The sequence below is a fragment of the Neolamprologus brichardi genome, chromosome 8, assembly GCF_056152115.1.
Source record: "Neolamprologus brichardi isolate AB-2024 chromosome 8, ASM5615211v1, whole genome shotgun sequence".
NCBI classification, from domain to species: Eukaryota; Metazoa; Chordata; class Actinopteri; order Cichliformes; family Cichlidae; genus Neolamprologus; species Neolamprologus brichardi.
This window is the reverse complement of record NC_142111.1, coordinates 5,956,972-5,973,315: the sequence shown is the minus strand read 5'-3', so window position 1 is coordinate 5,973,315 and position 16,344 is coordinate 5,956,972. Positions and strand designations below refer to the sequence as shown.

Below are 16,344 nucleotides of genomic sequence, written 5' to 3'. Positions count from 1 at the left end.
TTGGGATTAACGTATTACATTGCAGGAAACCCAAAAGTGGCTCTCAAGCTAACGCTTAGAAGAAATCTACAAATCCAGGCTGAACTTCTCAGCTCGAATGTATGCAGATTTAAGCTGCTAAATCCCACACGGACCTGGTCTTATCCAGAATTTTCAAACTTCTGCAAAGTTTTGTCAGTCAATATGTGGAGAAAGGAAGAAAAAGAAAGAAAGGGTGGTGGATTTCCATATCTGTGATGTGGCATGATGTAGCTGTAATGAATTTATGCATGAGTTTGGACAATTCGACGTGCAAACACAAAAAGGTCAGTGTACCAAAGTGCCCAGTCCCACCTGGGACATGATTTTCAAAATGTCACACTTCTAGATATTCAGATATGTTTTAGAATGACAGAAAATCTGTCACTAATGCCATTTTACTTTTACTGCCTAGACGTGCGTAATATTTCCACCACTCTTGGTCTGTAACAGTCTTTTTTTCCATGCTTTTTATGAATCTAAGAAGACAGTGGCTTTACAGCTGAAGGCTGCATGAGCTGGAAACAACATGCCAGATTAGAGTGAAGAGCTGCCTTAATTAAAGACTGTGAACTCTTCATAAAACACAGGCACTTTATGCATCTGTTGTTAGCATGCTTGCCACTGAGGCCTTCCAACCTCTAAACTTTTGCAGTAATTGTTAATGGGTGCAGGTGCTATGCTATTAACTGTGTTATTACCTCACAAACACTACGGCATGAAAGGAAGTCCTGTTTGTCCATTCAGGTAAGTGGGCCCCAGTTCAGCCTAGTAAACAGAGCGTACAAAGCCTGGATGCGAGCACGCTGAGGAGTAGGAGTTTTGGCTCAGGTTTTACCACAGCAGCAGAAGTGTGTTTGTCTCTGCGGGTGGATGCATGCAAATTCAATGTGTGTGTTTCCTTTTCTCTTCTTTTTTCATTTCCTGCCAAAATTCAGGATTCCAATTAAATATTCAGAAAATTATCTCTGTTGCTAATCACTTTTCCTTGATGGTGATGGGGAACGTCTTAAAGTAAGACGGAACGGAGAATTTATAAGGACTTAGGAAAAGATAATTATAGTGCTCAGAGGCTTCAGCTCATACTTGTTTGCTTAATAATGTGATGGCTCTGCAGTTAAAATCAGTAAACTGTATATAAAAGATGAACCAAGTTTCCTGGCATTTGAAATTCACTGAACCTGCATTCTTTCTAATGACCAGCAGGAGGTGCATTTCTGATTGGGATAAGAAGAAGTCAGAAAATATAAAATTTTTGATGTTGATATTTAGTTTTCGATTTTGTGTCTTTCAGACACAAAACAAACACATCTTCCTAACATTTGTTACGTGTAGTTATTCATGACTCCCTTCTAGGAAAATATGACTATGTATCTTAAACATAAACTGGTTTTATTGGAACAACAAATTGTACCTTGCTTATTTACACTCGGAATAATTCTGCTCATATTAACTGATTATCACGTTTGAGGCATTTTAAACGGGTGTGCTGGTCCTGGTGAACAAACTATACAACATCAACAGTCATTACATAATCACTGAAGGGTGTTTCTTCCATCTGTTCTTTTTCAATTTTCTTTAAAAAATTTTTAAAGTTACTCTCTGAGACTAATATATTGACAAATAGCTCCAGACTCATATATCACTCAAACCTACCCTCAACTGTGTTCGTGAGTGATTTCAGTAAACTCTTTGCCTATTAGCTTATATTATCTGTAGTTTTAAGTCCTCTTGCAACATGATCATGCAACAATCTTCTAATTTTCAGTTCTACTTTGGGCCAGATTTACTAAAACGGGACAAAGTAGCGTGTGAGGGCATGATTGTCACTCTTTGTAAATACCAACAGTAGTTTTTAAAATTTACACCAAAACCCAGTTTATGCTGGGGCAGTGCGTTAGTAAATTAGAGCACTCTTAGAGTCAAAAAGGATGATGAAAATGCTTAGCTCAATTGAGTGATGTCATTGTGGCCATCTTTTTTATACAGTCTATGGTTTAAACTAGCATTAGATACACACTCCTCCATTTGTGTTCTCAGAGTGTTTCTTCATGTAGGCTTGCATAATTGTGTACAAGTAATGATAGTAAATTATCATTACTTGTTACTTGTTACAAATTAAATAGCTGTTTTAACAGATACTCGTGCTGCTATCCAATCAGATGTTTTTTTTCCCCACTAAAGAGATGATCCCCTTATTTTCACTTTTCCTTTATTAAGGTTTTTAGCATCTCTGAAGTAAAATCAATTAATGAGTTCTAAAAGCTGATAATACAGCAACTCAGAATGAGGACACAATTAACACAAATTAGGTCCACTTTAGCTTGATTGTTTTAATGTGGGTAATTATATTCATTTGAAGAACACTTTTTGATAATCCACTTTACAAAGTGCTTCACACAAGGGAACAAATTCAAATCAAGCAGCTTTTAGTAGAGTAGTGCAATACTCCTCGTTCACCTGTGGGTTAAAACTGGAAAAAAGCAGCATTTTACAATGTGAAACATGTCGCTTATCAGTTATGTTGATCTGCTGTTTCAGTGACTTCTTCTTGAAGAAGAAGTTATCTCCTTTCCTCTCATAAGGGATGTTCCAGTGTCTTCTACTAAAGGAGGTAAGAAAGGAACTACTAAAGCACCTTTCTTTGTTTTCAGAGAATTTGACCAGCTCTTATTATGGCTGTCACACAACGCATCGAGGTCAATTCACCTGTTTAGATGTAGGCTCATCACCCCTCCACCAACATACTTGGTGAGATGTTTGTGCTGATATGCCGTATTTGGTTTTCATCAAACATGGTTCTGTAAATTATGGTCAAACGTCACCACTCTGGTCTCATCTGTCCAAAGGACATTGTTCTAGAAGTCTTGCTGTTTGTTCAGATACAACTTTGTAAACCTGGACTGTGCTGCAATGTTGTTTTTTTTTAGAAAGAAGAGACTTTATCCTGACAATCCTTCCATGTAAGCCGTAATTATTGAGTCTTTTTTTAAATATTGTGCTGTCTTTAACTTTAACATTTAACATGCTAACTGAGGCTTTTAGAGTTGGAGATGTAGCTCTTTGTTCTTTGGATTTCCTGGGACCACCACTCTGAAGATTAGCAGCTGTCTTGAGTGTTTTCGACTTTCCACAGATAGATGGGCAACAGTTGCTTCTTTAAGATTGTTGCTGGTGTGTTTTGTTTTCTGCTTGATATTGTGTTAACACACCTCAATATTCCAGATCACCAAACTGCCCCAAATTCTGCTTTTATAGAGGCACTCACACTTGCTGATGATCAGTTAGTCAAGTGTATTTAATTAGCAGCACCTGCCTGCTGCAGTACTGACCCTCTTTATTCCTATGACAGCAGTGAGGGTGTACTTAGCTTTTCCACACACTGTTTCTGCATTTTGGGTTAAAAAAATATGATGCAGTGTAATATTTCATGTTTCGTTTTTCATCTGAGGTTGTATTTACCTGGTTTTAAGACCTGCTAAGGATCAGATCAGCTCATAGTGACCTGACATATTGTATGTCTATAAATTAGTTTTTTATTTATTTTTTATCCCTAGACCAAAGCGCTAGACCTTGTTGTGGTATAGGGCCACTTGTATGTGACTGTTTGTGTGGTGGAGACAACAGATCACTTAGTTGTGATTATTTGTTGCTACTTTTGGTTTTGTGTTGTAGCAGATCAGGTAATCATTTTGGGTTTGTGACTGTGCTCCTTTGTGTTGGTCACATGTTACTTTTTGGTGTGTGTTCAGTGTGGCAACTTCAGATCCTCATGTAGGGGCATCCATGCTTAAAGATGCCAACTAACAAAATGTGAGTATTTAGTACTGAGGAGAGCTGGTAATAAAGTGCTCAAGCTTATTTTTGAGGGATGAAGGCTTCAGAGGGGCTTTTAATAAATGTAGGGGTCCTAGAGGAACCCTTTTGAGGGAGGAGGTGTTACGTCCCTCTGCAGCCCCTAATCTCCTCAATGTTTTCAGCTGGTGCTAATTGGCCACACCTAGTCAGGTGTGGATAAAAGCATACCTGAGGCAAGCTTCCTGGAGAGCTCACTTGTCTTTGCCTTGGTGACATCAGCCATTTTAGCCAACCTGGTTTTCCATCTTAAGATAAAACCTCTTCTCACCCATACTCTGGTATTCGTCTCCTTTTTTATGTTGCAGCTTTTCAGCCGGGTCGTAAGATCAGATAACTGCAAATGTGAAACATTTATTATCCTTAAATGGAGGGTAATTAAGGATGGCTTTAACTCAGCTGTTTATGATCCTTTTGTCACTATCTGCAGCGCATGCAGCAGAGCAGCATCATAGCTGAGCAGCAATGAGTTTAAGTCCTTGACCAGTTTGTGAGATGCAATGCTATAAACTAAAAACAAAAGAAATAAACAACAACAACAAAAATCAGTTTTTCCATTCTCTCTGTGTATATGCAAATATAATATTGGATGTCAGATGTAGTAGTGGTGAGAGTATATACTTAAAGCAGTCCAGTACCTCTATGAAGGAATAACACAGCAACATCTATATCAGTTACTTCAAACAAGAAAAGCTTGAAGAAATATGACGACCAACTTTACATGTGCTCAGCATAAACCAATATAGAGCTTGTAAACTTCTGGTCCTTCTAAAAGTTAATATTCTGCTACAGTGGTGCATATTATTGAGACGTGTATGTATCAGTAATATGGAGTGAAAGTGGGGCTTTGGAATCCCATCTACCTACAGGTGCACTACATGTTTTCCTCAGTGAAACATAACCTTTGCAGAAGGTGGGACAAAAAAAAATCTATGCCCTAATCAGATTATTTTTGTTGTTATTAGTTTTTTTTTTAATTTACTGTGTGGGAATTTGACTACATGTGAATGTATTTCGGGACTATGAGGTTACTTTAAGGCATCAGAACTCCGCTGACTTATTCCGTTTGTAAAATGGGTCCTTGGTAGGGGCTGTTTTATTTTGTGGTTTACAGAGGTTCAGATTACCAAATCAAATGATCCTAAAATAATCCCAACGCACAGACCTGTAAACTCGGGCACGTCCCTGGTTTGTAGTGTAGGCGTGTCAGTAGGAGGTTAATCCAGCAATAGCATAAATTCTGACTGCCCCATTTATTTAACTGCACTAATACAATAATGTAATGTCAGATTAAAACACCCTTAAATTAAACATTCAAATGTGCTTCTTAAAGTCACTTCTGCGTTTAAGAGGTGCTTCAGCTTCTCTAATTACCGCCGCGGCCTTGTACTGCAACACAACAACACCGCAGGAAGAGTTCTTCCACTGAGGCTGAGCTGCAGGAGCGCAGCATAGAGAGAGAGGGAGAGTGGCTCAGTGGGCTGTCCATCATGGACAGAATAAAATAACAAACAACATATGTGTGACTAAAGAACAGCCGCACTTTAAAATGACAGAAAACAAACTTTGACTGCTTCCTGCTTTATGCGGAGCTGCTCTGACTCCAGCCCGTGCGTAACGGAGACATCACCGCCTACCTGTCGCTGCTCCGGCTCCAGACGCTTTCTCCTCACTTCAGTGACCCCATGACCAGCGTCTCGGAGTTGAACTCGAACTGATTGCTGGAGGACGCCGACTTGCCCCACGAGTAGAGGCTGGGCGGCCGCTTCTTAAACGACGACGTGTACTTGTAGAAGCTCCTGTGCCTGTTCTTCAGGTACTCCCTGTAGTTCTTGGTGAGCAGCGTATAGAGGAAAGGGTTGATGCAGCTGTTGCTGTATGTGAGGCTCGCGACCAGGTAGTTGATGCACGTGTGCGTCTGCAAGGCCAGGCTCAGCGGCTTGGTGTGGTACAGAGGCAGCAGCTGCCAGATCCAGAAAGGCAGGAAGCACGCCCAGAACACCAGCACGATGGTGAAAATCATGATCAGCACTTTCTGCTTCGGTGACCTTTTGCCGCCTTTGCTGATCACAGAGTTGCGCTGGGACTCTAAATAAGTGCGGGCTAACTTGACGTACAGGTACCCGATGATGAGCCCCGGGGCCATGATGCTGGTGCCAAACAGGACCGTTACGTAAACTTTATAAGCCAGTGGAGCCCATGTGGGCGCGCACATCCTCTTCACACCCCCGTCCGGCGTGCTTTTAGTTGTCTGAGCGACCATTACCATCATGGGCACGGTGAGCACCAGCGACAGCAGCCACACGCCCCACGCCAGAGCTTTGCGGTAACTCTTAGAGCGCCTGACCGTGTCCAGCGGCTTGGTGACGGCCAGATAGCGCTCCGTGCACATTACGGTCAGGGTGAAGATGCTGGCGTGCATGGTGAGAAGGTCCAAGCTGAGCAGGATGCGGCAGCCCACGTCTCCGAAGTACCAGTCCTTCAGGAAGTAGGTGGACACCACGAAAGGGATGGTGGAGAGGTAGAGCAGGTCCGCGAGAGCCAGGTTGATGATGGAGATGTACATGGAGGTGGCGAACCGGATCGAGTGGCACATCACCACCAGCGTGTACACGTTCCCCGAGACCCCGATGATGTACACAACGGAGAGGAGAGTCCCGAAAGTGGAAGTGATGACGAGTTCGTGGTCCACGGTGCCGCCAGCCCGAGGCGGGCTGGTGTTCAGGTTTAAAGACTTGTTACTCATGGCGCGTTCGGATCCGTTCCCTGCTCTTTGACAGCTCCGGACAAGTTTTGGAAAAGATGCGCACTGGCACAGGTTGCGTCTCGCTCCCTCCCCCCTCCCTCCTCTCTCTCCGCTCTCCGCCTGCTGCTCTTTGCTCCTGACGTCACCAACGTTACTTCCATATACATCTGACAGTCAGCTGTCTCACCGGTAAACAATGCTCAGATGGACGAAGAGGAAAGGATCGGGTTCTTTTTTCTCCCTTGAAGAGCGGGTGGATTTCTCGGCGCAACGATGTGAGACTGGAATGTATTATTAAAAGTTTAGTCAGCACTGAGCGCGCACCTGATGCCAAAAGCAGGACCGAGCCTGCTAAAATGTCATATGAAAAGCTAGGACACAGGTAATGTCACGCATAGATACTTTCTAGAGTAACTGGTGTTAAAACAACCACCCACCCCCCCAAAAAGAAATAAAAAGAATAAATCCCCTGCAGTTAATTTCAGTGTGCCATTTTCTTGAGACTCACGAGAGCAGAAAGCGAACTTTCTCTTTCACTGACCGCAGCGCAGTCGGAGCCCCTGACGCGCTTGTTTTGTGCCAGCATTTCCTTTGTGCAGCTCGGTGTTTGTGTAGAGTTATGCAAATAGTTTATTATAGGTCACGGAAAAAATAAATACATCTCCAATTGTTATAATAAATAAAACTTATTATCATCTCAAGATTAAATAAATAGGTTTTATTGCTCTTATCTACAATCACAGTCATCTGTTTTTCTCTCTTAAGTTCGAAGTTATTTTTATTTTTTCCCACAGGCTGTGAACAAAGATGATGTGCCAGTATTGTGTGTGTGTGTGTGTGTGTGTGTGTGTGTGGGGGGGGTGTCTTTGTCTGCAAAAGATGAAATCCTGTTGTAAAGAAATGTGTGGAAAACCAGCTCTCTTGAACTCTGACCTAATTAAACACTTTGGTGATGAGTTTATTATCCCAGCTGCTATTTTCAGGTCTTATTTATTTGGTTTATTCTGTTCATCACAGCCCCAATTAGTGACCAGAAGGACAACGAAGCAGCTTATATTTTGGGCAGATCTGACAAGGTGAAATAGGCTAAACAAACATGGACCCATTGGTTTGTGGTCTCTGGCATTTTGGGCTGTTGTCATCTTGTTATGTTGTTTTTTTGTTGCCAGAATTTACAACATACGTCTGAATCTCGCTGACAAACACTGAATGCTCATATGTTAGCAACGTGTGGAAAGGTAGCCGCCAGTGTTGGTCAAGTTACTTGAAAATAGTAATTAGTTACTAACAGAGATGGGCAGTAACGTTTAACGCGTTACTGTAATCCGATTACTTTTTTCAAGTAATGAGTAAAGTAATGGGATTACTTTAGAAGTAATCAGTAATTAGTAACCAATTTCTATTTTCAAGAAACTTGACAAACACTGGTTACTAATTACTAATTACTTCTCCAAGAAAGTAATCCTGTTACTTTACTAATTACCTGTTTTCAAAAGTAATTAGTTAATTTATTACTTAGAGTACTTTTTAAAAAAAAAATGACACACAATCTGAATACGTAATAAAGACCAATTCAATTTTTCTGCATAATCCCTCATATAAAATTGAATCAAATGTCTCTTTTTAAAAATTGTTTTATGAATTTTAATGTTTTAACTTTATGCACATTGCATCAAGCGAAACTTAAATTGTATGCAACAGTCTTTGACTTGAAGAAATTTGTTTAACATTTAAATGTATTTTCTGCATATTCCAGCATATAAAATAAAATATTTTTTTGTGTTTACACTCTTTCAAATAGACAGAAGTAAAACACAACAAAAAATAAATAAAATCAAAGATTCAGCGGCACTAAGTCCTGTCGCTCTTAAAACTATTTTCACATGTTTAGCAGGAGTGGGGCCTGTGGAGGTTTGCCAGGTGCTACAGCAGTCATGTCAGTGGGGGGATCCGGGGGTTTCTCTGTGAGTTTCACAGTCCCATGGTGGATTGGTAGGTGCTTGCCAGATTTGAAGTTTAATTTTTCACTGTAGAAAGAAGTTTTCTTCCCATGTGTGGAATCAAACTCAAAGTAATGTCAGTACTTCCAAGCTTTAAACACTGCATGGTAGTACTCTCTCCCGCACTCCATATTATCTATTTTTGATCTACACACGTCTGTTACTGCCACGGATGTCACACGCTCATACATCCTTGTCATGAGACACTCTCACAAACAAAATCAAAGTTTAGTAATGCAGCGTGCTTATGAGAAAGTAACAGTAATCTAATTACTGTTTTGCAATAGTAATCCCTAACTTTACTCGTTACTTGAAAAGAGTAATCAGATTACCCATCTCTGGTACCCACACCCTAAAGCATGCTCTGTTTTTTTGTCTGTTTTATACGGTGGCATGAGAGGCTAAACGGACTGCAACTTAAGAAAACAACAGCAATAAGAAAAACGCTGCAAAAGCACACAAAGCACAACGGAAATAGGACAAAACAGAAATAAGAAAAATGAAAACAGAAAAAACAGATTTCCAAAAGCACAAGGGAAGTGTTTCTGGGGGGACAATAACCCGACGGACCAGTTGCAGGAACCAAAATATGCTAAGAATTGCGCTGGGAGACACTTAAAGGAAGTGGAGGATTGATCGGTTTTGTGAGGAAAGAAAAGATGAGAGGTAAGCGTGTTAGCCTAACTATTAGCCTAAAAATCTGTCATCAGTATTATATGAATTATGATAAAACATCATTGGGTTATTGTCTCCCGAGAAACACTTCCCTTGTGTTGTTTCCTATTTCTTTTGTGTTTTGTTTGCTTTTCCAGCGTTTTTCGTATTGCTGGTGTTTTCTTAAGTTGCAGTCTTTTTGGCCTTTCAGGGCCACCATAGTTTTACCCTGAATGGATCAATGTATCAATAAAATGAACATCAAGTATTATATATCACTGTGCAAAAGTGTCAAACCACTCTCACTACTTCACATTTTTCCTTCCAAGTACACAGACTTTCTTAATTTCTAAAGTGAGCCTGAGAATAGTTCTTTAGTTCTTTAGGTCTTTCAAAGGTTTCCGTTGGTCAGCGGCTGATTTTAATTCATTTTCATTCAACTTTTGCACTTGACTATTGTCAGATGAATATTTTATGTTTGTTAAGACTCTAAACACTGACATATGAAACAATTGCATATTAGGATAAAAAACACTCATAGATTAGCCTCCCCGGAGCCCGAACCTCAACATTACTGAAGAAGTGTGAGATCATCATAACAGAGATTTTACAAATGAGATAAGTCAGTGGAGTTCTAATAATTTTAGGCACATAACCTCCTACATAATTAATATTTAATCAATAAAAATAAGAAAAAAATCTATAATAAATCAGGCCCCTGTGCAAACAAAGTTCCTACCTGAAACAAGTTTTGTATTTTTTAGTTTTGTAAAACTTGCTTTGTAACTGGGTCAGGATTTCTTGAAAGAGGTATCGCTGTTTATTTTTTCAATTGTATTTTTAAGCACCAGAAGACGCGTTTCATCTGGTCCCATTGTATTCAAGACAAGAAAAACAGACTCACTACAGAGGATGTCTCCAAAACTAAATGTATTAAACCGCACTACGCACCGGTGAAAAAACAAACAAACAAAAAAACAAGCATATTCGATTTGTGGATTAACTGCTTTTTGAAGCTTTTCTCTTCTCGCAATTCCCGCTCATCTTTTATTTTCATGGAGCACCCACAGATGAACTGTTTATTGCAGAGATGAATTTGTCTGGGATTTTAAGCATCACTGCACTCAGTAGAGCCTTGTAAGTAACATGTTGAATAGCATCCCTCGGTACAATGCTCGTTATTATTCATGAAGCTGTCCTTTTATTGTCGTCACTTTGCTATTGGGCTTTTCTCTCTTGCAGCCCCTGTCTTTCCAGATTGATGAGTGTGTCCTGAGCCAGCAATCATGAGCCAATAATCTTCCCCAGACAGCGTAGGTGTCCTCACACTCATTCATCCACAAGTGATAGAGCTCTGTGGCCAACTCTGATACTGTACCATCCATCCTCAAAGCCAAAAAAGAGCAGCCCTGAGCCAGAGATATTACAGTCATTAGCTGGGTAACGCGGGGCTCCAAGTGCAGCTGAAGAGGCAAAGAGGTGGTGGCAGTTAACTCAGTCACAGCCATTTTTCAATTCTTCGCCCTGGTTACAGCAGAAACACCACAGAAACACTGTCGTTCATTTAAAATAGCATATATCAGTCAGCATTTTGGTGAATGGACCTTACTGTTTTGACTCAGGGTCATCAAACTGAAAAAGAAAAAGACTGAAAAAGATTCAGAAACATATTCTTCTCAAGGCCACCATTAAAACAGGGGAACAAGCAGTACACTTACTGGACACTTTATTATGTACATCATGTTAGTCTCAAGTTGGACCCACGTTTGCTTCCAGAACCTGCCCTAAATCTTCGCAAGGTGCTGGAAAAATTCAGAGATTTTGACCAGATGGCATTGTGCAGTTCAATTCAATTCAATTCAGTTTTATTTATATAGCGCCAAATCACAACAAAAGTCGCCTCAAGGTGCTTCATAGATACAGAGAAAAACCCAACAATCATATGACCCCCTATGAGCAAGCACTTTGGCGACAGTGGGAAGGAAAAACTCCCTTTTAACAGGAAGAAACCTCCGGCAGAACCAGGCTCAGGGAGGGGCGGGGCCATCTGCTGCGACCGGTTGGGGTGAGAGAAGGAAGACAGGATAAAGACATGCTGTGGAAGAGAGACAGAGATTAATAACAGATATGATTCAATGCAGAGAAGTCTATTAACACATAGTGAGCGAGAAAGGTGACTGGAAAGGAAAAACTCAATGCATCATGGGAATCCCCCGGCAGCCTACATCTATTGCAGCATAACTAAGGGAGGATTCAGGGTCACCTGGTCCAGCCCTAACTATATGCTTTAGCAAAAAGGAAAGTTTTAAGCCTAATCTTAAAAGTAGAGATAGTGTCTGTCTCCCGAATCCAAACTGGAAGCTGGTTCCACAGAAGAGGGGCCTGAAAACTGAAGGCTCTCCCTCCCATTCTACTTTTAAATACTCTAGGAACAATAAGTAGGCCTGCAGAGCGAGAGCGAAGTGCTCTGATAGGGTGATATGGTACTACAAGGTCATTAAGATAAGATGGGGCCTGATTATTTAAGACCTTGTATGTGAGGAGCAGGATTTTGAATTCAATTCTGGATTTAACAGGAAGCCAATGAAGGGAAGCCAAAACAGGAGAAATATGCTCTCTCTTTCTAGTCCCTGTCAGTACTCTTGCTGCAGCATTTTGGATTAACTGAAGGCTTTTCAGTGAGTTTTTTGGACATCCTGATAATAATGAATTGCAGTAGTCCAGCCTGGAAGTAATAAATGCATGAACTAGTTTTTCAGCATCACTTTGAGACAGGATATTTCTAATTTTAGAGATGTTGCGCAAATGGAAGAACGCAGTCTTACATATTTGTTCCTGCGATTTCTCAGGTGCACATCTTTCACATGTATTTACTGTTCCTCAAAGATTGAGATCTGGTGACTGCGGAGGCTATTTAAGCACAATGAAGCTTCAAGGTTCTTTATTTGTCACATGCATAGTTATACAAGTATAACACACAGTGAAATGTCACCAATGAACTCATCGTTGTTTTCAGGAAAACAGCTTGAAATGATCTGAGCCTTGTGACATGATGCTTTTCCTGCTGGAACCAAGATGGGTACACCGTGGGTAAAACGATGGACTTTAGTAATAGGCTGAAGCATTTATACGATGGTATACTAAAGGGCTCAGAGTGTGCCAAGAAAATGTCCCCACACATCACTGTAGCACCACCGACAACCAGAACTGTTGATACGAGGCTGGATGGATCTGTGCGTTCATGTTGTTTATGCCAAATTCTGACCAGTGATGCTCTTGGTTTTAATGAATGGCAGAGTTACTGTTGGAGTCCTATCAGCTGGAGGCAGGCTGACCATTGCATCAGGTGGTCTTGATCATCATGTCTAAATTAAGTTGCTGCCAGATGATTGGCTGATTAGAGATTTGTTGTTGTTGAACAGGTGCACCTTATAACATGTCCAGAGTGTATTTTAGCATTGATGGTTTGGTGAAGACCAAAAAACATGACTCCGAATGAGTTTCTGCTAATTTAATCTGAGTCATTTTTAAATGCTAACAGACAAGGCTTCACCGATGCAGCTTTAAACAAAGTAATATTTATGTATTTATGTATCATGTAAGTATAAGAAAGGTGTCTGAAAAAACAGAATGCTCCTTGTTTTAAAACTGGAAGGAAGATCGTGTATGTTGATTCCATGAGAAATTAAGGTACTCAGGTACTTTAGGGAGTTATAATTTATGACCTGTCAAAGACTGAGTGAATAGACACCCAGACAATAAAGAGACAGGAGAAAAGAACAAAGGAAGGAGGTAAAAACACCCAAAGCTACTAATCTTCAAAATAAAACAAAAAGTAACCTGACATAGAGACCAAGAAAAACACTCACAATGAAATGAGGCACAAATACAAAGGAAGAGGAAAAAATAACAGAAACCACATGGCAGTAGCAGTCGTTTTCTTCTTCCTCTTGAAACATTAACACAGTCTACTGTCACATAGGTTTTTTGGCAGGACCTGTATGCATGTGGAAAGAAATGATGTGTGGAGCAGCTTCTGACAATATCCCAGTGTAGCCAAACAACTGGTCTAAACTAGCCTGTTCAGCCTCAGAATCATACATCATCACACAATCATCCACAACCACTTAGAGCTCTGTAATGAGTGCCAGAAAATGGTGACTGAAAAAAAATTGCTGCTCGCAAAAATAATGAAAACTGGATCAAACTGGAGTTTGTGACTCCTCCCCTGGATGATAGGCATTTCCTACTATGCAACTATGTATGTGAGAGGTTATAGAGGTTTTAATTTAGTTGGAGCAATACTCAGAGAGAAGTAACATGTCTACTTAAGTTAGGGTTAATTTTCAAGTATAAATAGGGGCAAAAATAATCGAACGCAGTTCAAAATGTTTCAGCATGATTTGATCGATACATTTAAAAATGCAAATGTTAGCAGTAAAGCTTTTTCATATATAATCATAAGAAAATCTCCAAACCTCATCTGGGTCTTGTCTCATCCTACACAAGTACAAATACTGACCAATATAAGCCAGTTCACAGATTTTTCCTTAAGTAGGTGAGACTTAAACATGTTTTTGCTCTCAGGGTTTCTTGACTTTGGCATTATCTGCCTAATAATGTAAGGCTTGGAGAATCACTCATCTCCTTTAAATCACTTTTTAGCACACATTTTTATAGACTTGCTTTTATGTGAATCCATAACATGAAGTTTCTTTTTAAACTGTCTAATTATTGCCTTATTTAATTTTCCAAGTTCCCTTGCTTTTACTGTTTCTTTGGCATTTATTAGTCATCGTTTTCTGCACCTCTCAGTTTTATCTTACGGCTGCTTTAACTCTATGCCAACTTAAGCTTAATTATTTGTCACATTTGGCTTGAATTTACTCTCAGAGTTTTCTGTTCTGTCAAAGCACTTTGTTACCTTTGTTTTTGAAGGTACTTTAAAATAGGCATCTTCTTCCCTCTAATTGAAAAAAACAACAACCCTCCTTAGAGCCTGCTGTTTTAGATAATTATAGGCTCCTTTCCAAACTGCCATTGATTTCAAAAGTACTTAGAGCTGTCACACATCACTCTTTTAGCTGCTTTAGGAAAACAATATGTTTGATAAATTCCAATCTGATTACAGACACTAGAACAGCATTATGGAAATTTACTAATGATATTCTTATGTGCTCAGATAAGGGTGAATTTTCCACTTTAGTACTATTAGACTTAATTCTTTAACAGCACTGAAAGACACTTCTGAATTTATATTGACAACTGTATGTCCGCATCTCCACCCCTTATATGTGGAATCCCCCAGGGCTCAATCCTTGGACCAATTCTATTTTCATTATATATGTTACCTCTGGTCCATCTGTGTAACAGCGTGAAAGGTATTTTCATTGCTTTGCTGACAATACACAGCTGTATTTTTCTGTTAAGCCCATCAACGTCAACAGTGTTTCCTGCCTAATGAGCAGTATCACGTCTGCAAAGAACCTTGGTATTATTTGACAGCATCTAAAATTTGATCCTCATCTTTCAAAACTCATCCAATCTGGTTTCTTTCATCTAAGAAATACTGAAGCAATCAAACCTCTACTGTTATCTAATAATTTGGAACTTTTAGTACAAACTTAAATTTTCTCCCACCGTGACTATTGTAACTCACCTTTCACATGCAACTCTTGGCCCTTAGCCTTTCTGTAGCTAGGCTACAACAATGAAAGAGCTCGTACATCACCTCTGTTCGTGCTGGCCTTCATTGGCTTCCAGCGAAATTCAGAATTAATTTGAAAACTTTTTAATAACATATGGAGCTCTATGTGGCCAAGCTCCTGCATACAGGGGGTGGCTGTAGCTCAGGAGGTAGAGCAGGTAGAGAAGGTCATCTGCTGATGGGAAAGTTTGATTCCTGACTCCCCCAGTGTAACTCTCCTCCAGTCTTTCTCTCTGATGCATCCATCGGAGTAGGAATGTGTATGAGTGTATGTTAGTTAAAAAGCACTGACAAAGCATAGAGTGCTTGTGTAAATGGGTGTGTATGGGTGAATGCGGAGTGTTGTATAGAACTCCAGGAGAGAGCGCGATATAAGAACCAGTCCATTTACCGTATCAGAGCTACTAAGACATTATAACACCACTGTGGTGGAGGTGTGGTGTCTGGCCTGCTGCAGAGGAGCGGTGGCAAAGCAGGAGGACGTGTGTGTGGCAGCAGCCTTGCAGTGACTGCTTCCACCGTGTAGAGCACTGAAGCAAGTATCTGGTGCCCACAGACAATAAAAGATACCTGAACAAACTGTCAACTGTGTGTGTGCGTGGGGTCCTTGCCACAACCACTCAGCCTCAGCCAACTGTTGCAGTCTCTGACTATAAATGCAGCCATGTGTTTGATTTTGAAGCACCCAAACTTTGGAACAGCCTTCTGCAGCTCATCATGTCGGCTGATCTGTGGTTTGTTGTAAACGACTTCTGAAAACAAATTTTTATAGATGATCAATTCTTTAATCTTTCTTCCATTGTTTTAGATAGTTATAGTTCACATTTAACATATACATGGAAATATGTACATTGGAGTATTTGTAATATTGTATGTTTGACTGCACGTCTGCATGCTATAACATGTCTACTTAAGTTTAATAGTGGTTTTATTCAAACTTTGAAGTACTTTGTAACTGTGTGTTTTAAAAAGTTACAAATAAAGCTGTTTTTGCCACATGAATAAAGATTATTATTATGGTGAATATGATTTTTATAACTTAGTTAGCTTTCCTTTTTACTTGGCATACCTATTTCAGAATATTTCATCCCACTGCTGAGGATTGTGTTGATAAAAGCAACTTTTAGATCTAGAAAAAGCAGCAAGAGTCAGAAAAAAACATAGATTTAGTAACGTTTCAAAAATAGGCCTTTTATGTCCGTATAGTAGAGCACAGAGATCATATATATTTATTTTTTTTCCATTTACAGACTTTATAAACAGACAACTGAATGCATTTTAAGTTCAGTTTCAATGGAATGAGGCATCCTGATTAAGGGAACATACAGAGGAAAAAAAAAAGGATAGAGAGTATCAGGCAAGTA

General features: G+C 39.9%; 1 protein-coding gene across 1 annotated transcript; it reads right to left on the bottom strand.

Moving 5' to 3' along the window:
- Nucleotides 1-5,456: 5,456 nt before the first annotated feature.
- Nucleotides 5,457-6,707, bottom strand: LOC102781085 (urotensin-2 receptor). The gene has a single exon (XM_006797011.3). The coding sequence runs from the start codon at nucleotides 6,617-6,619 to the stop codon at nucleotides 5,543-5,545; it is 1,077 nt and encodes a 358-aa protein (XP_006797074.2). The 5' UTR covers nucleotides 6,620-6,707; the 3' UTR covers nucleotides 5,457-5,542.
- Between the last annotated feature and the right edge of the window lie 9,637 nt (nucleotides 6,708-16,344).

Excerpts from the sequence above, each read along its gene's own strand:
- LOC102781085 (XM_006797011.3), bottom strand. The coding sequence starts at position 6,619 with ATGAGTAACAAGTCTTTAAACCTGAACACCAGCCCGCCTCGGGCTGGC.